Source organism: Cetorhinus maximus, chromosome 24 (genome assembly GCF_964194155.1).
Source record: "Cetorhinus maximus chromosome 24, sCetMax3.hap1.1, whole genome shotgun sequence".
Classification (NCBI taxonomy): domain Eukaryota; kingdom Metazoa; phylum Chordata; class Chondrichthyes; order Lamniformes; family Cetorhinidae; genus Cetorhinus; species Cetorhinus maximus.
Genome location: NC_135902.1, coordinates 21,156,630 through 21,181,729, shown reverse-complemented (window position 1 = coordinate 21,181,729; position 25,100 = coordinate 21,156,630). Strand labels below are relative to the sequence as shown.

At 43.7% G+C, this 25,100-nt stretch overlaps 1 protein-coding gene across 3 annotated transcripts in view; it reads right to left on the bottom strand.

Moving 5' to 3' along the window:
• unc13d (unc-13 homolog D (C. elegans)) overlaps positions 1-25,100 on the bottom strand; it is a 154,842-nt gene that overhangs the window by 111,769 nt on the left and 17,973 nt on the right. For all 3 annotated transcript variants that reach the window (XM_078570834.1, XM_078570836.1, XM_078570835.1), the window contains one exon: positions 22,190-22,246. In XM_078570834.1, the coding sequence (XP_078426960.1) occupies positions 22,190-22,246 (57 nt within the window). The remainder of the gene's footprint in view (positions 1-22,189; positions 22,247-25,100) is intronic.

Genomic DNA, 25,100 nt, shown 5'->3' with positions numbered 1-25,100 from the left:
GGTGCCAACTGCCCACCCGACCTGCCCTCCTGCCTGGCATCACCAGCCGCACTTGAGGCCATAGCTTCGGTCTTCAGTATGCTGCAAATATGTTCTTGCCTGGCAGCCTTCAAGGAGCTGCCTGTGCTATTTTCAAACTGCCTGCCGGATCGCCAATGGACCTGGCAGCCGACAGGCTCCCGCCCGGCCCTTCCCGACCATTGGGAAGATGCGTTTCACACTCGGCGGGCCTTAATTGGCCAGCCAGCGTGAAATGGCGGTCGGGGGCCGATAGCTGACAGCTGCCCGTTTCCCAGCCGGTCACGGGCCCGCTGATTGCGCGCGCGCGCCTGCCAAGGGTAAAATTCAGGCCTGTGTTTCCCACTCCTGGCTAATGAAAATTATGACTGGAGCCAGCTGCTGTTTTATATGGGCAGCTGCCTCTGCAAAACAGGATGTGCAAATTCCAACTGGCCCCATTTCGCCCCCTGCAAAAATGGTAGGTGCCATGTTCAGGGGCAGAACTTCCAGATTTCAGCCTCCTCCACCATTGCGAAAATCCAGGCCGAGGTCTTAAAACTTGAAATCTTCTTGTGTGATTCCTTTAAGCCAGTCACTGGGAATTCAAATCTTTTTTTAAAAGTTATCAGTCTCTATGGATATTGTAACAACCATAGAACCATAGAAGGACTACGGCACAGAAAGAGGCTATTCAGCCCATTGTGTCTGCACCCCTGAAAAACTAGCTGCCCATTCTAATCTGACCTTCCAGCAACTGGTCCTTAGACTTCCAGGTTACAGCACTTCAGGTTCAGATCCAGGTACCTTTTAAATGAGTTGAGGGTTTCTGCCTCCACTACCAATCCAGTCAGTGAATTCCAGACACCTACCACCCTCTAGGTGAAAGATTTTTTCCTAATATCCCCTCTAATCCTTCTATTAATCACCTTAAATCTGTGCCCCCTGGTAATTGACTTCTCTGCTAGGGGAAACAAGTCTTCCCTGTCTACTCTGTCTAGGCTCCTCATAATTTTGTATACCTCAATCAAGTCATACTTCAGCCTCCTCTGTTCCAAGGAAAACAACCCTATCCTACTCAATCTTTCCTCAAAGGAAATTTTCCAGCCCTGGCAATATTCTTGTAAATCTCCTCTGTACTCTGTCCAGAGCAATTATGTCCTTCCTGTAATGTGACCAGAACTGTAAATAAAACTCCAGCTGTGGTCCAACCAGCATTTTATACAGTTCCAGCATTACATCCCTACATTTGTATTCTATACCTTGTCCAATAAAGGAACGCATTCCATATGCTTTCTTTACCACCTTATCTACTTGTCCTACCACCTTCAGGGATCTGTGGATAATGCACTCCAAGGTCTCTCACTTCCTCTACTCCTCTCAATATCCTCCCGTTTATTGAGTATTCCCTTGCTTGTTTGCCCTCCCAACATGCATTGCCTCACGCTTCTCCGGATTAAATTCCATTTGCCACTTTTCCGCCCACTCAGCCAAACCATTGATATCATTCCGGAGTCGACAGCTATCCTCTTCACAGCCAGTTTTTGTGTCTTCTGCAAATTTCCCAATCGTGCCTCCCACATTTAAGTCCAAGTCATTAATACATACAACAAACAGCAAGGGACCCAACACTGAGCCCTGTGGAACACCACTGGAAACCGCTTTCCACTCGCAAAAACATCCATCGACCGTTATCCTTTGTTTCCTGTCACTGAGCCAGTTTTGGATCCACATTCCCCCTGTAGCGAATAGTTGGACACATCAGTAGGGGGTCAATATCTTGAGTGACTAGCACCACTTAAAGCTAACGTGTACTGTTTAGGAGGAGGTCCTGCATGGCTTGAGCATGTGGTGGGAGTCATGCAGAAGTGAATCTGACCTGGCAAAGAGTGAAGAATAGCAGAACATGGAAGAGAGCAGGCTCCAAGTTTTTCAGATATTGCACTGGAGGCCTTGGCGGAGAGGGTAGAAAGGAGGAGAGATGCCCTGTATCTGCAGGGCCCAGAAATCCCTCCAGATACATGGTCACAAGACAGTGGGAATGATAGCTGTGGAGGTCAATGCCAGGAGTTTAGGCCCAAGGATTTAGATGCAGTGCTGCAAGAAGTTAAATAACCTCGCATGAGTGGTCAAAGTCAATGAATACATTTTCAAATGCAATATTCTACCAATTTCACAACCTCACACACAGCTCAACTCACCACACCCCCATCATTCACCTACCACTAATCTCTATCAATTAGGACTCATACCCTAACATTCATGCTTCACCTCACCCACTCACACTTAGCACTGCTGCCAGCCTCACAATGACAACTCATAGCTTGCACACACTGTCATGACAGCCATATCACCCAAATATATTGCACCACACTCACTGACACATATTCCTTTCTCTAGCAGGACAAGGTGGCACACAACCAGAGGGAGCAGGAGCTACCAGGAGGGGCACCGGCACACTTGAATGCTATGGAGGAGATGGTGTTGGCCATTATTTGGACAGCCTTTGCTGAGGCTATGACCAGCTGTGGAGCTGAAACCATGGAAGGTGATGACATACTCATACCTAATCTTCCTTCTCATTTCCCACCTCAACCTCATCACACACTCCCTTCTGATTAACAAGCTGAAGATGATGTAAGGATGCACTTCTTACTTTCCCTCTCTCTCCACACCACAATCTTACCCTTGTCCTTTCTCTTTTCAGATACCCAAGATGTCTAACCTATCCAAGAAGCAGCAGCATCACTTATTTCACACTCACCGCCTCCAACTCAGATACTGATACTACTTATATCTTAGAGGATAGAATAGAGGTGGGACTTGCACATGCTGAGGCACTGGGCATGTGTGGAAAGCAGCCAGGACAAGGATAATACACGTGCCAGCTGGAGGGAAGGTTGCACACATGTTCCGCTTCAGGGGATTCAGATGATGAAACTGAAGGAGCAACTACGTAAGAAGTGATCGGTATGCCCAGTGATATGTTTGGTACATTGGGCAGACTGCCAGAAAGCCTACAACAATAACACTTATATTTATATAGCACCTTTAACATAATAAAATGTCTCAAGGAGCTTCACATGAGCATTATGAAACAAAATGTGACACTAAGCCACATTAAGGAAATATGAGTTAAGATAACCAAAAGCTTGGTCAAGGAGGTAAGTTTTAAGGGGTGTCTTAAAGGAGGAAAGTGAGGTGGGGACAAAGAGGTTTAAGAAGGGAATTCCAGAGGTTAGGTCCCAGGCAGCTGAAGGCGCGGCCGCCGATGGTGGAGCAATTAAAATCAGGGATACTCTAGAGGCCAGTATTAGATGAACGAACACTCTTAAAGTGTTGTGGGGCTGGAGGAAGATTACAAGATAGGAAGGGATGAAGCTATGGAGGGACTTGAAAACAAATTGGAGAATTTTAAAATCAAGGTGTTGTTTGACTGGGAGTCAATGTAGGTCAATAAGCTCAGAAGTGATGGGGGAATGGGATTTCATGCAAGTTAAGATGCAGGCAACAGAGTTTTAGAGAGGGTAGAATGTGGGAAACCAGCCACAACACTGTTATTGTCAAGGAGCCAAGAGAAATCCAGCACAACTTGGCACAGAGCTTTGCCCAGAACTTAAGGTTCATCCTCTCCAGAATGGAGCTGGTGGCCAATTCCATCAACGCACTTATGGACCAACCATGATGCAGCGTCTGATGGCCGATGTCTCAGCTTCCATTGCTGCACAAGCAACTTCCACCAACACTCTGATTGCTGCCATTTAAGCTCAGACTGCTGCCATCATGGCTGTGAATTCCAGTGCTGCAAGGGGTTTGCATGTTCTCACCGCAGTCCAGCAATCTATCTTCCAACAGATTACAAGGATTGCTGAGGCACCACCCAGCAGAGTGACAGTGGCCCCATGGAACTCAAAGCTGCTGTCCTGTCTCAGGAAATTGGCCTTTGTCTTCCTACCCCTGCCATTTCACCAGTGCCACTGCTGTTGCCTGTCAGCCAGCCAGCCCAGACTGTTGCCAACTGGTGCAGTCTGAAACCAGGCCTTCTACTTGAGGACATCCTTCAAGGCCATCTGCAGTCTCGCCCAGTAAAATTCAGCAGCCGTCCAGCAGCCATGCTGTAGTCACTAGGGTAGCACTGTGTAGGAGCACTAAGACAGGGTTAGGCAGATGAAATAAAGGCACAAGGAAATTTACAAAGGTGATTAATTGACTTTTGTTAGCAATGTTTCATTTATAAATTTGGCCAGGAATGTTTATTTTGCGGTAGCTTTTTTTCTGTTGTGGCCAATGAATGCTGTGATGATTAGTGACAAAGGGAAGGTTTGGGATTGTTGGTGAATGGGGAATTGGCATTGCATTTTGATGAGTTCTTCACGAACATCCTGGTCAGAAAGGAGCTGTCTAAGTTGTTTCTTTCCTTCCTCTGCTTCCTCCATCTCCAAGTCTTCCCTGTCCTCCTCATGCTTCTGTTCCTCAGCTGGTCACTGTGTAGCTAGTGACAAGGCCTGTGCTCTCATGATGGTGAGGCTGTGCAGCCTGCAGCAGATCACCACAAATCTTGATATCCACCCTGGCGAGTACTGCAGGACTCCTGCAGAGCAGCCAACGGTCAGCTCTATTTGACGTGGCAGCATGATTGCCATTATATGCATGCTGCATACATGTGCATGGATTGTGCACCAAAGTCATCACCTATGTGATTAGGAGATAGCCCTTTTGTTATGCCATAACTGCCCTTTGGTTTGCCTTGGTGGCTCAAATGCAGCTGGTACAATGCTCTGCTACAAAATGATTCACCACCTATGGTCACACACCATCTGGACGTTGAGGGAGTGGAATCCCTTTCAGTCTGGTACAGGGTAGAGCTGATACATGGCAAAGCAATGTACGTACCTTGTGCCAAGGTGAAGCCTGTAATCCTTGTGAAACTGATTGCCCACTATACCTATATGTCTCTGGTTAAAAGAGAATTAAAATGTAGGTTACCTCTCTTTGAATAGAGAGCCTCAGTGATCTCCTTACATAACAGAGGGAAGCAAATTGGGAGGTGTTACAATTTTCTCCAGATCCAGACTGGAAGTTGCCAGATGCATAAAAATTCATCACCACAGTTAGCTTCACAGCCACTGGCATTGAACAGTCATTGTACTTCTCTGAGGTGGCAACTATGGTTGCAGCAGGTGGCAGATTTCAAAGAGGACATCTTTGCTAAAGTGGAGAAATCTCACACACTTAGGCTCAGGTAGGAGAACTGCTCTCTGAACACACTGGGTGGATATAGCCTCCTGTTGAGAACCTTTCTTATACCACTGTCTCAGCCCACCCCACCCCCTCCCCCCAACCTGTCCCACAATTGACTAAAATTAGCTGACAAGTCTAAGCAGCCATTTCAAGATTAACATGTAACCAGAGAGACTATCATGTTCTTTTTAATCAACAAATAACATATATGTCCTGTCTGAAGTTACAATGTGTTAACAATGTAATTGGATGCTAGCCGACCTAAGATTTCAACTTTAAGTCTGTATCACAAAATGGCAGCAAGAAATCTGACACTAAGCATTTATGATCAGATAAATGGTCAGGAAGCGGCCTTCCTAGTCTTGATTAAACAATTTGAAATTAAACGTTTGTACAAAATTATACAATGAAAAGAAGCCTTGTGTTCAAAATCAGATTAAAAGAACACACTGAACAAGTCTATTGTTCTATTATCAAAGTATTTACACAAATGCCTGAATAATCAATTGATAATCTCTGATAATCAATTTGACCAATTCACACATGGGGTAAGGGATACCGAGAGAGTTAAAGACCCTTGGATAAGGAAGGTTCATCGTGAATCATTTATGGGAGTACCCCAAGACAAGATTCTCATCATACTTATTGAGCAGGGGTACATGAAGGTTATGTTTTCTTCAGTCTGATCAGCTGTCAAAAATAGTAAAAGTCTGTTTTGTTCTGATAAGTACAAACTTTCTTTGCTTTGTTTTCTCTTATTTCATATGATTAAGAACTTATCTTTTTTTAAAATAAATTATGTCTTCAACTTTATTATTCAAAGAGTTCTTGTCTTACCTAGTAGGTTAATAGTCTCAAAAGAAGCAAGAACCCCACAAGTGTGTACACCCTTGGCATGGCTACTGTTTTGGAGAGCAATGGGCAGTCGTAGCACCCCAGAGATGGATGCTAGCAAGCGCAATTTCTTGCCCTGTCAACCTGCACCTTCAAATCCAAACCCCACCTCCCCCCATACCGGCCCTCACTCTTCCCCAGCACAAAGCCTAATTCTAGTTAGAATATAATTACTTCTGTCTTTTTAACCAAAATTATGTCACCTCACGTACTGACACCTTCCACTTTTTAGCCCATTCCCTCATCTCATCAACAGCCCTTTGCAGATTCCTTTGGTCATCTAAAGAATTAACTATACCTAGTATTTTAGGATCATTTGCAAATGTCAATGCCGTTCCTTTAGGCTTAAACCCAAATCGCTTTTACACATTGTGGGCAGACATGAGCACAGAGCTTAGCGCTATGAGTTTAACATTATCCACTTCCAAATACTTTAAGGAACTGCCCTTGACTCCTACCCCTATTTTCTCACATCTAACTAATTTTTCATCCAGTTTGCTATCCTACACATAACTCCATTCCCTCTACTGTTCTCCCATCCTAAGGTTCATGTATACTATATCCACTGTATTTCTGCATGCCTGTCATCTGCTCAATAGGACAGTATCCATAGCAGGAACCAGGTTGAGATTTCCCCAAATACAGTATAGGCCCTACAGTCGCAAACTCTAACTTTTGTAATTTTATTTTTGCTTCACTTTTGATTTTCAAGTCAACCTGTAATGAATCTTACTTTGTAGACATTGATTTAAACCTAGATGTGATTGTGCTTTAATTATTGATCAATTGTAATCAGTAACATTATTAATTGTAGACTTCTCAAGGATTTTTCTTGCACATCATATTCACAGCGGTTGCTTTGATTGAACAGTGTTTTTTTTCTAGATTCTCCACTAAAAAAAGTTATTTTTCCATTGCTTAAAAAGAGGAACCGTTCTCGCTGTATTGAGCACGATGATCCTTGAACTATAAGCCAGGGCAATAAGTGGCCTTACATGTGGGGTGGTCAACTATGGTGTGGAATCAGGAGATTGAGTTTGATTGATGGATATGCAACCTGGTTGATGGCAGTTGGGAGACATCATCAAAAGATGTGAAAACAACTTGAATATTATGAAGGCTTGCAGTGCCTGTGAGAAGAATTGGAAAGGATTTATGTTTACCAGACTTGATTTGAGAATGCCTGAACAAGGCCTCCAAAGGCTGGAATGGAGCCAGAAATTTGGCTTAAAAGGACACTGCTTCCAGGATTCAGGACTGCAGCCAGTGTGGAATAGTCAATCACTGAAGACTTTGGAGGAAGGGACATAGGAGTGACTGACCAAAGAGTCGAACCCCTTATGTAAGGTTACTCATTTTTTATTTTTGTACTATGTACCAAAGGGAAATTTTACCAATTTTGGGTGCTGCTGTGGAACAGACAAAGCTGGGGTTTTCCATTTTGGAGAGCTGTTGTAGAACAGACCAATTTGGGGTTATTGTTTGTTCTTTTAAAAAATCTTTCTTCCTTTCTTCAGATATATACAAAGTGCTTTCTCCTTTCAATAAAGTTATCTTTCTTTCTTTTTACTCATTTCTCTTTTTATATTATCAATTATAATTGTCTTATCATTATTATTATAACTTTCATTATTCAATGTTTAATAATATTGTTGTTTTAACACATTACTTGGCATTGTCACTCATTCCTGTTACGTCCAGAGTACGGCTCCAAGCCTAAGTGAGGCTTCACAGGGGGCTCTCACGCCCCCTTATGACAGTTCCTACTAAGAGTGGAGAGGGCAGGATTTCATCTCCTCAAACGTAACGGTGAAATGGCAGTGTCCAACCCATTGGGCTGTCTGGTGCCTGTTGTAACTGAGCAAATCATGAAATGTTTCCATCTCTAGAGTCACTTGTTTTTACCAATTTCTGGATTTTGTGTTTCAGTTACACCATGTGATGAAATGAGTTACAAGAATGGTAGGAATTGTTGTAACCTCTCCTCTTGTGGACAAGTCTATATGGTTCTCAGCGCCAGCTCATAACATAGCAAGGCTATAGCCTGGAGTATTCCAGAATCAATGAATGGCCATTAAAAAAGAGAATTCAATGATGTCAGTGCAAGGTCTAAAATAAAAACAGAAAATGCTGGAAATACGCAGCAAGTCTGGCAGCATCTGTGAAGAGAGAAAAAGAGTTAACATTTCAGGTTAATGATCTTTCATCAGAACAAATGCTGCCAGACCTGTTAACTATTTCCAGCATTTTCTGTTTTTAATTTCAGATTTTCAGCATCCACAGTATTTTGCATCAGCATCTATCTGCCTGTCAGGAAATCCAGGAAATGGGTGAGGCCTAGTCCCTTGGAGATGTAGAAATGGAATTAGGCGGTACGAAAAATAATTGATTGCCCTCTTCTCAAACTAAAAGAGGGTAGGGGGAGGGGTCAGGTGAAGGGAGATTTAGAAATGAAAAGACAAAAGTAGAGACAATAGAGCAGTGTGGCAATTTGGGTAAAGACAAGCAGAGTCCGACAGGGAGGAACAGAGAGTTTAATAAGAGTGCATAAGTGAATAAGATCCATGCAAAGAATAATAGTTAAAAAAAGGCTTTTTATCTGAATGCACAAAGCATTCATAATATAGATGAATTAGATACACAAGTAGAGCTAAATGGTTTAGATCCAATCACCATTACAGAGAGGTGGCCACAAGGTGATGAAGGTTAAGAGATAAATACTCCAGGGTACTTAACATTTCAAAAAGGCAGACAAAATAAAAACAGAGGAGTAGCCCTGATAGTAAAGGATGGTAAAAGGACAGTAGTGAGAAAGGATCTGGGCTCAGGAGATCAGGAAGTAGAATCTGAATGGACAGAAATTCAGAATAACAAGGGTGAGAGAATTCTGGTGGGATTAGTTATAGGCCCCCTAACAGTAGTTATACATTTGGATAGAGCATTGAACAAGAAATAACTGGAGCTTGTACCGAAGACAATGTACTAATCATAGGGGATGTTAACCTTCATATAGACTGGACCAATCAAATTGGTAAAAGTAGTCTAGAAAATGAATTTGTAGAATGCTTTCACAACATTTTCCTGGAATAATATGTTATGGAACCAACTAGGGATAAAGCTATTTTAGATTTAGTATTGCACAATGAGTTTAATAAGTAATCTCAGAGTAAAAGGTCCTCTGGGAAAAAGTGATCACAATACAGTTAAGTTCCACATTAAATTTGAAAATGACATACCCCAATCACAAAGCCAATTACATAGGTAAGAGGTGAGAGCTGGCTAAGGTTGATTGGGTAAATAGACTAAAAGGTATGGCAGTAAATAAAAAGTTGGAAACACTTAAAAGAAACACTTCAAAATGTTCAACAAAAATAAATTCCATTGAAAAATAAAAATTCAACAAGATCGATCCATGGCTCAGAGTCACATATTGGCCCAAAACTTCTGGTCTCCGCATCTTCGGCAGGATCTTCCCCACCCAGCTGCTGCTGCAATCTTCTGGTCCCGCCACAAGTCAATGGACTCCTGGCTCGGGTGTTGCCTCACCCGCTCAGGTCCTGCCCGCGACAGGGCCAGAAAATCCCAGCCTATATGTACGATGGAAGTTGCACATTAGGACCTTGCAGAGGTCCTGATGAGAGGTGTTACGTGAGAATTGCATGGGAAGCTTAAACTTTCAATGGACACTTCTCTGCTGCCCAGGACCCTCCGTGAATGTCTCTGACTCTGAGCTAGAGTCCGAGATTTGGGACAGATCTGTGCAACTTACCTTAATAGTTACCCAAGAAATGCTAGACAATTTAAAACCCGTGGCAGAATTTTACCCTTGGCATGTGGGCTCAGCAGGGGAGGGCAGGGGGTGGTCAGGAAGCCCACCACCGCCCATGATCGGGCCCGGAAGGCAATTTCACGCTGCCGGGCCAATTAAGGCCAGTCCAGCGTGAAACGCAAGCGGCAGTGTTAAGTGCTGCCTGTGCGGGTGGGAGGAGGAGTGTGAGCCGGGCGAACGCAACCTTCGTGCATGCAAGTGCGCACTTCATAATCTCCCTGATGATCCACATGTCCTTCCACGGTGGGGAACATGTGGATCCAGAATTTGGCCTCCTCAGTCAAGTGTAGTCTCACCAAGCCTAACAGACATCATCCTCGATTCCGAAGGACCGCCAATAAATCCCTCATCCCTGGAACCATTCTAGTAAATCTCTACTGTACCCTCTCCAATGCCTTCACATCCTTCCTAAGTTGTGGTGCCTAGGACTTCAACTGAAGCTGTACTGATGTTTTAAAAAGGTTCAGCAGGACTTCCTGGTTTTTGTACCCCATGCCTCTATTTATAAAGCTCAGAACCCTGTATGCTTTATTAACTGCTTTGTTAACCTGGCCAGCCACCTTCAAAGATTTATGCAAACACGCCCAGGTCTCTCTCTTCTTGCACCCCCTTTAAAATTGTATAATTTAGCGTGTATTGTCTCTCCTCATTCTTTCTACAAATATGTTTCATGTCACACTTTCTTGTGTTGAACTTCATCTGCCATGTGTCTGTCCACTCTAACAGCCTGTCCAATTTGTCCTCTTGAAGTCTATTATCATCTTTTTTACTTTTTATTACACTTCCAAGATAGGTGCCATCTGTGAATTTTGAAATTGTGTCCAGTATCCCCAAGCGCAAGTTTCTAAGATATGTCAAAACAGTAGTGGTCTTAGCACTGAACCCAGGGGAACACCTTCTCTCTCCAGTCTGTAAAACAGCCATTCACCATAGCTCTCTGTTTTCTATCACTTTTCAATTTTATTTCCATGCTACCACTGTCATTTTTATTCCATGGGCTTGAATTATGTGGCACTTTATCAAAGGCCTTTTGAAAATCCATATACACCGCATCAGATGCACTGCCCTCATCCACCCTCTCATTACCTCATCAAAAAACTCAATCAAGTTAGTCAAACATGATTTTCCCTTCACAAATCTCTGTCGCCTCTCAATTAGTCCATGTTTTTCCAAGTAGTATTAACCTTCTCCTGGATTATTGTTTCTAAAAGTTTCCCCACTTTAGTAATTATGGTTTTATTTAGTGTGTAATGAACCTTTAAGACTTGTTAGGGATGATCACATGATCTGGAGTAACCAATAGGAGAGTAGTGCGAGCTACCTCCGCAGTCAGTGTAGAGTTAGAGTTGGAGTCAAAAGCACACTTGTAGTTGCTGCTGAGTATATTGTAAATAAACTTAATGTTTCCACCCAAGAAGTGTCTGCAGGTCAACTCTATCATTATTAGTACAACTTGGCCACCCTACAACAAACAGGCAATTAGGATAAAACAGGATTGAACAGAAGAAATCAAGTTAGAAAGAAATTGGAACTGTACCTCGCCCAGTGATTGTAAGTAGCAAGCTCCGTTAGAATTGAAGAAGCTATCCTCTCTCAAAATTTCACAATTTGGGAGAATTGATCCTTTGAACCAGCCACAGACGATTGGTCTCAATACATAGAACGCCTCACATTCTTTTTTCAAGCGAACGAGATTACGGGGGAAGAGAAGAGGCGAGCAATCCTCTTGAGTACTTGTGGGAGTAAAACCTATGGTTTGATTCGACGTTTGATGGCACCCAGTGCCCCAGGGTTGAAAAATTTTGATGAATTGATGTACCTCTGAAAGGGTCACTTTCAACCCAAGCCCTCAGTCACAATGCAGAGATTCAGGTTTAATTCATGAAATAGAGCCCCGGGTGAGACAATTGCATGCTACGTGGCAAATTTGAAGCAGCTAACCTGAAGAAATGCAGGCTGTCTGAAGCGAAAGCCTAGAAGAACAGCAGAAAAAACTCGAAAAGACCTGCTTGATGACAGAGTTCAAGACGAGATGAACAACCTTCTCAAGATAAAATAAAACCTGTTGAAAGGCCTTCACACACTATAAGGTTCCCTCAGGTCAAAGTTTGTACCTCTGGCAAAGTATGAAGAGAAACAGAAAGAATTCAGCACCTCTCTGAACAAACTGAAGAATCAGTTGGCAGAGAAGACACAACAGTACTCAATTTTCCAGGAAGCAGCAAACAAATACAAAAAAGAGATGGAAGAGATGAAGAATCAGCTAAATGAAGCCAAAGAGGCTTTGGAAGCAAAAGATGCAGAAATTTCCAAGAAGCAGACAGATAATGAAATTTTGGGAGACTCAGCCACTGATCTCAGAAGTTGAGCTTGCATCTGAGAGAAATCTGGCCAATAGTGAAATCAAAAAGAAGGCCAAGTGTGCTAGAAAGAAGGCGGCACATAGAAAGAAGATACATAAATACTAATAGGCCTTTAGTTCTGGCAGCATACGAATATACTTTCATACATAGGCCTGGCAATCAAATCTCAAATGCCGATGCCCTTAGTCATTTGCCTTTACAAGAAAATGATGAGCAGGCCCCAGTTCCACAGGAGCTTGTTTTACTACTAAATTTCTTAGATTCCTCACTGGTATGTGCTCGACAGATCAGAGACTGGACAAGTCGGGACCCAGTCCTATCTCAAGTACTAGAACAAGTGCTTCATGGTTGGTTACAGGATCCTGTATCTGCTGAAAGGAAACCGTACTTCAACAGAAGACATGAAATAACCAGCCAGGATGGCATCTTATTGTGGGGGGCACAAGTGATAGTTCCTCCAAAAGGAAGGGAGCCACTTTTAATTGAACTACACAGTGCCCACCCAGGAATTTTCTGAATGAAGACTATAGCATGCAGCTATCTATGGTGGCCAGGGATGGATGGCGAAATAGAGAGTTTAGTAAAGCACTGTGTGCAATGTCAGCAACTGCAAAAGTTGTCAGTGACAGCTCCATTACACCCATGGGAGTGGCCAGATAGACCCTGGGTGTGGTTACACATTGGACCTTTCCTGTTTCTGCTCATTGTCGATGCCCATTCAAAATGGTTGGATGTATATGATGTGAAGTCACCAACATCGGGCGCTACAATTGAGAAACCACATCAGAGTTTTGCCATTCACAGACTACCAGAAGTAATAATTTCCCACAATGGCACGGCGTTTATGAGTGCTGAATTTCAACAGTTTATCAGCCTCAATGGTATCACTCATGTGAAAACTGTACCGTACCACCCTTCCTCAAACAGACTGGCCGAAAGGGCGGTTCAAACATTCAAGACTGGCATGACAGAGTTCAAAAGCTAACTGGTGATTACTTGGCAACCAAGCTAGCATGCTTTCTTTTTCATTACAGGACTACCCCTCATACAACAACAGGTGTCACACCTGCAGAGTTATTGTTGAAACGGCGTCTCAGGACGAGATTGAGCTTAATAATATCGAATTTAGAGGGGAAGGTGTAAAGGAGTCAGAGAAGCCAGAAAACTAGGCACGACTGGCATAGTCACGAGAAGAAATTTACTGTGGGAGAGCCGGTATACGTGAAAAACTTTGGGGAAGGACCAAAGAGGTTAACAGGTGAAGTAAGTGCGGTAACTGGACCTTTATCTTACCACGTGGAGGTGGAAGGCCGGATCATCCGTAAACGTATGGACCATTTAAGGAAGAGAGAGACAAATCACCAAAATTCATTCCATCAGTGACCATGACCGGGTCTGCGTTTCCTGTTGAGGATGCTCAACCCAGGACTGAGATATCTGATGTTCCCATAATATTTGAGGGTACAGAACAGCAAGTGCCCAGCAAAGCAACTGATGTTCAGGCAACTCCAGAAAAGGAGGTTCCTGACAAAGAATCTGAAGTTGTAGAGCTGAGACGTTCTACACAAACCAGGAAGCCACCTGAAAGACTGAACTTGTAAATTCCTTACCCAGTAAGGAATTATGTTGACTTGAAAAACATGTACTTGTAAATATATGTATAGTCGAGTTAAAGGGGGATGTAGTAAATATGGTTTTATTTAGTGTGTAATGTACCTTTAAGAATAACATTTGTTAGGAGAGATCACATGATCTGTAATAACCAATAAGAGAGTAGCACGGGCTACCTCCGCAGTCAGTGTAGAGTTAGAGTTGGAGTTGAAAGCACATGTGTAGTTGCTGCTGAGTAAATTGTAAATAAACTTAATGTTTCCACCCAAGAAGTGTCTGCAAGTCAACTCTATCACCAATAGTACAACTCGGCCACCCTACAACACCCACCCCTGCCATTAAACTGATTGGCCTGTAATTGCCAGGTTTATCTTTCTCCCCTTTTTTGAACAAAGGTGTAACATTTGCAAACCTCCAGTCCTCTGGCACCACTCCTAGATCTAATTCCAATTTTATTGCTATAAATAGTAACCGAGCACCAAAATAGCAACATCTGGAAATATTGCATTATGAGTGACCATGAGTGCAGATTAAGCAATTAAAGATACAATTGAGGATGAAAAGAGGATGCTTGCAACATTCTAAAGAAGAAACTGAAAGGTGCCTGTTCCTGTATGGAGGACTGACTTTTTGAGCCCAACTTTAGATGGTGGATTGCAAACAGGGTTGGTGATGAGTTGGCGCACCATGTGCCCAATGTCACTTCTAGTTCAAAGCTGAGCTGTGGAAAAACAGATGAGTACACCGAAATAGCAGGTGTCAGAATGCAAACAGCAGTTTAACAAAATATTTCACACCCAAAGGCACTCCTGAGGAGACAACTTTCATTGCTACACAGCACCTGATGTGCATCCTGCAATTGTGCATCATCACAGCTGGTTGTCACTTAATTGACTGTGAGATTAAATTGTTGCTTAATCCATTTTAAGATTGAAAGTTGAGTCAAATAATTAATTGTAGGAGGACAAAATGTGAAAGCATAGTGGAAAACGTTTTGACGCCCTATTCAGTTGAGCTGTCACAGATCATCTGAAAGACACTTTCTGTAGCCACTAAACCTCAAACAGAGAGTAGGAGTAATGTTGGTTGATACAATATGTCCCAGTCTGATGGTGCAAGAGGAGCTGTGCATCAGTTCTCTGTAGATTAGATTACATAGAAAATACAAACAGAACCAGGCCACTCGGCCCAACTGATATATGTAGTGTTTGTGCTCCATACAAGCCTCTTCCCACTGCCTTCATCTCAGCCTATCAGCAGTCTTAACAAAGATTGAAATAAATGATATTGTAAGCAAGAATTATGAAATACAATGGCTTGAACATGGAAACAGTAGAGTCCTTTGTTACTGACATTGAATCAGTTAATTATAGGAAAATTTTTCTGTAAGCATCACAGCCTAACTTGTTGCAAGAAAACTGCAATGCCCATGCACAGCATGCAGATATGAAGGGGAGAGTTTGATGATTGAGATTTAGAATGTGTTTTCAAGCCTTGTGAAGAGGGTGAAGGAACTCCAGGAATGTTTTCATTGAAGAAGGAGGAATACAGCAATCTTAAGTGTCATATTCCAGTTAGGTGTCTATCACCCTGTTCAACTAACATTCGTGCCACAAGTGCAAGCCAATGACCATCTTCAACAGGAGGGAAACTAACCATTTCTCCTTGACATTCAACTGTATTAGATTGCTGAGTCACCCACCCTCAACACCCTGGGGGTTATCATGGAACAGAAACTTAACTAGATCAACCATACAAATACTGTGGTTACAAGAACATGTCAGAGGCTTGGCATTCTACAGTGAGTAACTCAACTCCTGATTGCCCAAAGTCAGGGATGTGCTAGAATGCACTCCATTTGCCTGAGTGCAGTTCCAACAAGACTCGAGAAGTGTGACACCATTCAGGACAAAGCAGCTCACTTGATTGGCACTCCATCCACCATCATAAACATTCACTCCCTCCACCGCCAGTGTTCCATCAACAAGATGCATTGCAGCAACACACCAAGGCTTCTCCCAAATCTGCGACCTCTACCAATGTGCATTCTAAAAGAACAAGGGCAGCAGCCTCATGGGAACACCACCACCTGCAAGTTCCCCTCCAAGCCATGCACTATCATGACTGGGGATTATATCGCTGTTTCTCCACTATTTCTGATTCAAAATTCTGGAACTCCCTCTGTAACAGTACTGTAGTGTACCTACACCTCATGAATGCAGCGGTTCAAGAAGGCAGCTCATCACCTTCTAAAGTGCAACATTCACATCCGATGAACAATAAAAAACAATGTCCAGAAACTTTATAAATGCTGGAAACCATAAACTGTTCTTCATTTCTCACATACTGATAAGGAACACCATTGCTGATCAAGAACATGAGCTGACAAATGATGGAGATCTAACACTTCCTGAATACTACAGAAAAAAGGCTTGCATTGTTATAGCGCCCTTTATGACTTTGGAAATCCCAAAGAACTTCACAGCCAATTAATTATTTTTATAGAAACAAAGAAAATAGGAGCAGATGTAGGTCATCCGGCCCTTCGAGCCTGCTCCGCCATTCAGTATGATCATGGCTGATCCTCTATCTCAACACCGTACTCCTGTGCTCTCTCCATACCTCTTGATGCCTTTAGAGTCCAGAAATCTATTTATTCCCTTCTTAAATATATTCACTGACTTGGCCTCCACAGCCTTCTGTGATAGAGAATTCCATAGGTTCACCACCCTCTGAGTGAAGAAATTTCTCCTCATCTCAATCCTCAATGGTCTACCCCGTATCCTAGAACCCCAGCCAGAGGAAATATCATCCCTGCATCCAGCCTGTCCATCCCTGTCAGAATGTTATATGTTTCAATGAGATCTCCTCTCATTCTTCTAAACTCCAGTGAATACAGACTTGGTTGGCCCCATCTCTCCTCATACGACAATCCTGCCATCCCAGGAATCAGCCTGGTGAACCTTCGCTGCACTCCCTCTATGGTAAGTATATCCTTTCTTAGTTAAGGAGGCCAAAACTGCACACAATACTCCAGATATGGTCTCACCAAGACCATGTACAGCTGCAGCAAGACAGCAGACTCCTGCACTCAAGTCCTCTCGCAATGAAGGACAATATACCATTTGCCTCCTTAACTGTTTGCTGCATCTGCATGTTTGCTTTCAGTGATTGGTATACAAGGACACCAAGGTCCCTTTTGACATCAAATTTCCCAATCTATTGCCATTTAAATAATACTCTGCCATTCTGTTTTTCCTACCAAAGTGGATAACTTCATACTTATCCACATTCTACTGCATCTGCCATGTATTTGCCCAATCATTCAACTTGTCTAAATTGCATTGAAGCCTCTTAACATCCTCCTCATCGCTTACATTCCCACCAAGTTTTGTGTCATCAACAAACTTGGAAATGTTACAATTGGTTCCCTCATGAATAACTGGGCCCCAAGCATTGATCCCTGTCATACCCCACTTGTCACCGCCTGCACTTCAAAAAAAACCCATTTATTCCTACTCTGTTTCCTGCCTGCTAACCAATTCTCAATCATGCCAATATATTACCCCTAATCCCATGTGCTTTAATTTTACATACTAACCTCTAATATGGGACTTTATCAAAAGCTTTCTAAAAATCCAAATACATCACATCCACTGATTCTCCCTTATCTGTTCTGCTAGTTATGTCCTCAAAGAACTCCAGTAGGTTTGTCAAACATGATTTCCCTTTCATAAATCCATGCTGACTTTGTCTAATCCCGTTGATATTTTCTAAGTGTCCTGTTATCACATCCTTTATAATAGACTCTAGCATTTTCCCTACTACTGAGGTTAGGCTAACCAGTCTGTAATTCACAGTTTTGTCTCTCCTTTTTTAAGTAGTGGGGTTACATTTGCCCATCCTCCAATCTGCCAGGACTGTTCCAGAATCTACAGAATTTTGGAAGATGATAACCAACACATCCGCCATTTCCACTGCCGCCTCCTTTAGTACCCTGGGATGTAGATTATCGGGCCCTGGGATTTATTGGCTTTCAGTCCCATTAATTTCCCCAGCACTATTGTTTTAGTAATACTAATTTCCTTCAATTCCTCCTTCTCACTATACCTTGGTTCCCGAGTATTTCTGGGAAGTTATTTGAGTCTTCCTCTGTGAAGACAGAGCATAGGTAGTTTATAACATAGTCACTGTTGCAGTCTGGGGAGATATGACATAAGCTTTACATAGCAATGTGATAAATGTCCAGACCATCTGATTTACTGAGGTTGATTGAGGGATCAATATTGGTCAAGATATTGGGGAAAACACCCTGCATTTTTTTGAAATTATGCCATGGAATCTTTTATATCTATGTGAAAAGACATATGGTTGCCTCGGCTTAGTATTTCATCTAAAAGATGGCACTGCCAACATTGCTGCACTCCCACCATTGCTGCACTCCCTTAGTATTGTATTAGGAGTGTCAGCCTAGATTATGTGCTCAAGTCTCTGGAGTAGGGCTTGGACCAATTATTCAGAGGCAACAGTGCTAACATTAAGCCATGGCTCACATATTAATGCCATTTGTATTTTGCGCAGCTTCACGAATTCTTCTATTCCTCGTACAACAGGTGACACAAGTGAGACCACAAATACATAAGGAAAATATGAGAAGCAATTTGAAGAACATGCAACTTCATTGATTTTAAAGTGAATCAAATTTTGAAGGTGTATGAGAGAAAACCTGGCTCCTTAAAGAAATAGTTTCCCCTTTAAGACAATCCCCCTGAAACAATTCACAATTCTTCACAAAGCTGGAAAGAGAGTATGTCCAGGTATATAGACTGTTAAAATGTCAGAAAACAATCAAAAACACTCATGGAATGCTGGCCTTTGTATCTCAAGGACTAGAATACAAGGGATAGAAGTCATAGTTCAGTTATACAAAGCCTTGGTCAGGCCACATCTGAAGTACTGTGAGCAGTTCTGGGCACCACGCCTCAGGGAGGATATATTGACCTTGGAGGCCGTGCAGCATAGATTTACTTGAATGATACCTTGACTTCAAGGGTGGGGTTTTGAAGAGAGACAACAAAATAGGGTTACCCCTCTACTAACTTCACTCAGTTCTGCTGAAGGGTCATGAGGACTCAAAACGTCAACTCTTTTCTTCTCCGCCGATGCTGCCAGACCTGCTGAGTTTTTCCAGGTAATTCCGTTTTTGTTGTGAACAAAATAGGGTTGTTTTTTCTGGAATTTAGAAGATCAAAGGGTGGTTTGATCAAAGTTTTCAAGTTTTTAAGGGGAACAGATAGGGATCAGATAGAATAGATTGGCAGAAACTATTTCCACTTGTTGGGGAGTCTCGAGCTAGAGGATATAGACTAAAAATTAGAGCCACACCTTTCAGGAGTGAAATTAGGAAATGCTTCCATACACAAAGAGTGGTAGAAGTTTGAAACTGTCTTCTGCAAATGGCAATTGAAGCTAGATCAATTGTTAATTTTAAAGCTGAGTTTGATAGATCTTTGTTAACCAAAGGCGAGTCTTCATAAAGAAGGGCAAGAGAGAGAGACCCAGTGAAACTTCATAAAGAGGCACGAGAGGGGGGGCCCGGCAAGATTTGATAAAGAAGGGTGAGAGGGAGAGACCTAGTGAGACTTCATAAAGAGGGGCAAGAGGGAGAGACCCAGTGAGACTTCATAAAGAGAGGCAAGAGGGAGACCCAGTGAGGCTTCTTAAAGAGAGGGAGAGACCCAGTGAGACTTCATAAAGAGGGGTGAGAAGGAGAGACCCAGTGAGACTTCTTGAAGAGGCAGGGGAGCCAGGCCCAGTGAGACTTCATAAAGAGAGGCAAGAGGGAGAGACCCAGTGAGACTTCATAAAGAGGCACAGAGCGAGACCCAGTGAGACTTCATAAAGTGGCATGAGAGGGAGACCCAGCGAGGCTTCATAAAGAGGCACGGAGCGAGACCCAGTGAGACTTCATAAAGAGGGGCGAGTGGGAGGGACCCGGCCAGAGTAGAAAAGCTGGTAGCCAAGTCTTTGGGCCAACTGTGTATTGAAGCAAAATCAAGGTGTGATGTCACAGGAAGCAGGTAATTGATTGGTTAGTGAGTATTTTGGTTGGTTATCTTTGAAAGCTCGTATAATTTATTTATAATTGTAAGGTCTTATCAGTAGCAGTAAGATTTACTAGCAGTAGTAAAGCTTATTAGTAGTAGTAGGGTTTATTAATTATAAATTAATTAAGAATAAGAATAAATTAATTAACACAAAGATGGCAAGGCAGGTGATGTGTTGCAACTGCAGAATGTGGGAACTCCTGAACACCAATGTGATTCAGTGCAAACACGTCTACAATAAGTGTCTGCAGCTTGAGGAGCTTCAGCTCAGAGTCATTGAGCTGGAGGCCAAGCTATACAGACACTGCAGTGCATCAGGGAGGGGAAAGTTACCTGGACACTTTATTCCAAGAGGCTTCCCCCCACTTAGGATAGGGTCTCCTGATTTGCTCAGTGGTTAGGGACAGGAGGGTGTAACAGTCAGTGAGGCAGGTAAGGGGACTGAGAAGGTAGAAGTGGAGAACCCTCAGCCATTGCAATTGTCCAACAGGTCCAAAGCTCTTGCAACTTGTATGGATGAGAATAGATGCTGCAAGGTGGATGAGCAAACTGACCATGGCACCGTGGTACAGGAAGCCATTCAAGCAGGGGGAGTTAATAGAAATGTAGTGGTAGTAGGGGTGTCCCAGTACATGAATCACAAAATGTTAGTATGCTGGTACAGCAAGTGATTAGGAAGACAAACGGAATGTTGGCACTTATTGCAAGGAAATGGAATATAAAAGTAGGGAAGTTTTACTGCAGCTGCACAGGTCTTTGGTGAGACCACATCTGGAATACTGTACACAGTTTTGGTCTCCTTATTTGAACAAAGATATAATTGCATTAGAAGCAGTTCAGGGAAGATGCACTAAACTCATTCCTGGGATGAGGGTCTTATCTTGTGAAGAAAGGTTGGATAGCTTGGGCCTGTACCCACTGGAGTTCAGAAGAATGAGTGGTGATCTTATTGAAACATATAAGATCCTGGGGGGACTGGATAGAGTAGATACCGGGAGGATGTTTGCACTTGTAAGACTAGTACTAGGGGTCACAGTTTAACAATGAGGGGTCTCCCTTATATGATGGAGATAAGGAGAATTTTTTTTCTCTCAAAGGGTCGTTAGTATATAGAATTCTCTTCCCCAGAAAGCAGTGGAGGCTGGATCACTGAATTTATTCAAGGCAGAGTTAGACAGATTTTTGATAAACAAGGGAGTTATGGGGGAGCAAACAGGAAAGTACAGTTGAGACCACAACCAGATCAGTATGATATTATTGAATGGCAGAGCAGGCTCGAAGTGCTGGATGGCTACTCCTGCTCCTAAGTCCTATGTTCCTAATGTATATGAGGCAAAGATGGGTATGTGTAATTAGGTCGCAGAACAGCCATGATCTCATTGAATGGTGGAACAGAGCATGCGATGGAGGCTAAATGGCCTCCTCCTGTTCCTATGCTTGGTCTGCACATTCAATTCACATTTGAGGACCTAATGGACCATGTCAAGGCTACAAGGGTGGCATACTTGCATGGAAAAACATTGTATGATGAACTGTGTGCATTCTGTGGAGCCATGTCAAAGCTCCGGGATGTGGAAAGAGTGGGCCACAACTTCAACTGCAAATGTCCATCACTTCAGAGAATAGTAGACCATGTATTAGCTGTGTCAGGGAGCAATGGTCCAGGAGAAAAATGATGAAGACTCTATGGATGGCCAGAGAGTGAACCTTGTTGAGGCCGAACTAAGTGCTCCAATCAACTCCAAGAAATTATGCAGTTGGTTCCATGAATTCAACCTTGAAAGAAAGAATCATTTGAAAACAGCAACAAGGTAATAAAAGGAACACTCCAACCACAACAGTAGGAATAAGAAGTCTATTATTTAGCATGGTTTTTGTCAAGTTGTGTATTTATCCTCAAAAACATTATTGGAAAATATTTTATCCTGCCTAGTTTGCTTTTGTTGTAGCAAACCAAAAGATGGCAACCCAGAGCAGGCCACAAGACCTACACTGCATTAGTGACTAACTGAGCGCAGCTAATCCAACAAGTACATAGTTTTTCTGTCAGGCTTACATGTACCATACACACGCACGCACATGTACATGCACACAGTCACACGTAACATACAAATGTGCACATACATGCACTTGTGAACATGCTTTACCTCTTCCTTTGTGAGCTGAGCAGGTCTGGTTTCTCCTCTTGGGGCTTGTGACTCCATCTGTGGAATAATGTTACACAAAACATCCAGATCACTGTTTAATCAATACCTGATTGTTCCCAAGAGCAGCTGGGCCCAGCCTTTCCACAGCAGTGCCTTGGCTGAAAGAAGCTTAAGCAAAGGAGCTTACCTGGGTCCAAGCACTTACTTAGGCCTGAGCCTCAGCTTTAGCACTTACCTGAACCTCAGCTTTTAGATACTGCCAATTAATTGCAGGATTGTGACAAGAAGTTTGAATTCTATACTTCACATTAAGAGTCAAAGAACCTAAGATTTTGAATGGTCCAAATCATTTGATCACGTTTCAGTTTTTTTAAGCAGAGTTCCGGGTGAAGTGCTTCAGAAAGGCTGAAAAGAACAGAAGAGGTGATAAGGCAAATCAGCAAGTAGTGATGAGGTGATGCTAAGTTTGGGGAGGGATTAAACTAACTTGGCAGGGGTGTGGGAATCTGGAGGTTATACTAGAAAAGAATACCAAAATGCACAAAAAAAACTGAGAGATAAATAGCACCAGAGTAGCAACTAGTAAGGTATTAAGTGGGTTCAGCATAAGGGGGAAAGTAATTAAGTCTAAATTAGAGTTCTTGTGCATGAATGTTAAATAAGATTGGTGAGTTGCAGGTGTAGACAGCCATGTGGAAATATGATGTGGTGATAACAGAGATCCGGCTCCAAGAGGGCAGGACTGGGTATTAAATATTCCTGGATACAATGTGTTCAGGAAAGATAGGAAGGGAAAGGTGTACTGTTTAAGGAGAACATTGCAATGCTGCAGAAAGAGGATGCCCCAGAGGGATCAAGGGCAGAATCTATTTAGCTAGAGCTAAGGAACAAAAAGGTGCAATTACATTGCTTGGTGTAGTCTATAGACCACCAACTAGTGAGAAAGATGTAGAGACACAAATTTGCAAGGAAATTACAGGAAAGCAAGAATTATGGAGTAGTTATAATGGGGGACTTTAATTATCCAAATATAGGGCGGAATTCTCCCAAAATGAAACTAAGTGTGGCGGCAGGCAGTTTTGGTAGTGCCCAGCCCGCCGTCCGTCATGGTGGCAACTCCCGCCCGGTTATGCGCTTGGAACCTCATTAATTATGCAGAGGTGCGTACCGCTCCAAATCACCTGGTGGGTCGGGAGCTGATTCGTCCGCCTGCCATCAGCTGGCAAGTTCAAAGATCCAGGCACCATATTTAAACGCCAGTCCAAAACAATCTCTCCAGCCCACCAGAGATGTCTGCAACCCATAAGAGAAAGGCTGAGAGCCTCAGGTCGAAATCTGCACCCCGCTTCACCCACCAGGCCCTCTGGGCCTTGGTCAGAGGGATGCAGGAATAACGGCACATGCTGTACCCCACAAATGGCTGCAGGGAGCACAGCAGTCTCACCTCTCAGGCCTGAGACACCGTAACAGAGCAGGTCAGCATGGCTGACATTCGCTCCCGAAATGCCACCCAGTGTAGGGAGAGGATGAATGATCTCATCCGGCTCCGCCAGGATAAGCCATCCTTCACCTCCCTCCAACATCAAACTCTCATCATGGCACCATGCACTCAAACGGCTACTCTCTTCAGGGATCTCACACAACCATTAGCAGGGGACACATATCAATGCTCATTCTCTCACTGAGACTTTCACATCACCACCATCCTGTCTATCATGTTGCTCACATTCCATCTTCTGGCCCTTCTGGAGGGAGCACCACACACAGGGAACATGCATCTCGCCCAATCTCTTCTCCATCCCTTCTCATCAACATGCCTTCCTTTCTTCTTCATACAGTCCAAGCTGGTGCAAAATAGGCATGAGAGTTTGCAGACTGGGGGAGGAGCATCCAACATCCTCACCCTCAATGAGTTTGAGGAGGCTGCAGCCGAGCTGGCTGGGGATGACAGGGATCACTCCTGTGAGGAAGGGAAGATCAGCCTCTCCAACCAACCTAGTATGGATCACAGCTCCATCACCTCATCAAATCCTGATGTTCACAGTGAGTCACATGCAGTTTTATCTAGCTCATGCTCAGTAATTGAAATTCTCTTTTCTATTTTCTAGGCATAAGCACAACGAGGCCCTCGAGCCATTCCAGCACCACCAGTGCAAGCCCCCAACTTCATCCAAGGACGGAGCTCCAGAAGAACTGTTATGGCACTCACAGGCACCATCCACCATCTCAGAGAGACGGTGGGGCACAGATGTAGATTAGGCTCGGGTTCACTTTCTGAGGAACACCTCACTGACACGAACCACTGCAGTCGGAGGCAGGGACAGCCCAGGTTTCCGGCACTCGGAGGGCAGCTGGAGACCAGCCACCTGCTCGGTAAGAGTCAGATAATGAGCCTCTGGAAGCGGCCACCAAATCTATGCTGGAGACGCAATGACAGGTGGTGGAACATCAGGCAGAGATTTGGCAGTCACTCAACAGGCTAGAGCGAATGATGGAGGAGTCCATCTGCGTTCCGTCTGATGTCATGGCTCAGAAATGCGAGCGCCTCGAGGTCAACATGGGAAGGCTGATGACCACCAGGTCTTGCCAGATTTGTGTTCAGTCCTGCACTCCATGGCCACACATCCTGGTGGGCACCATCAAGATGTAGGCAACATTGGGACGAGGCACCTTGACCTCCCTCCAGCTGCACCATGTACTACAGGAGTCAGGGCGAGGGCCCTCAGACACCCACAGAGAGGATGAGCGTCAACCGGACACCCCAGGGGCCTCCTCTCAGGACACTCCAAGGGTGTGCAGCTGCTCACAGCCCCCTCTGCCTGTAACTCCATCCACTCCAGCTTCTCAGGCTGCTGAGGGCGCTTCTGCCCCTGAGCAGGTGACCCTTATCAGGCCAGGGCCCTCCAGGCCA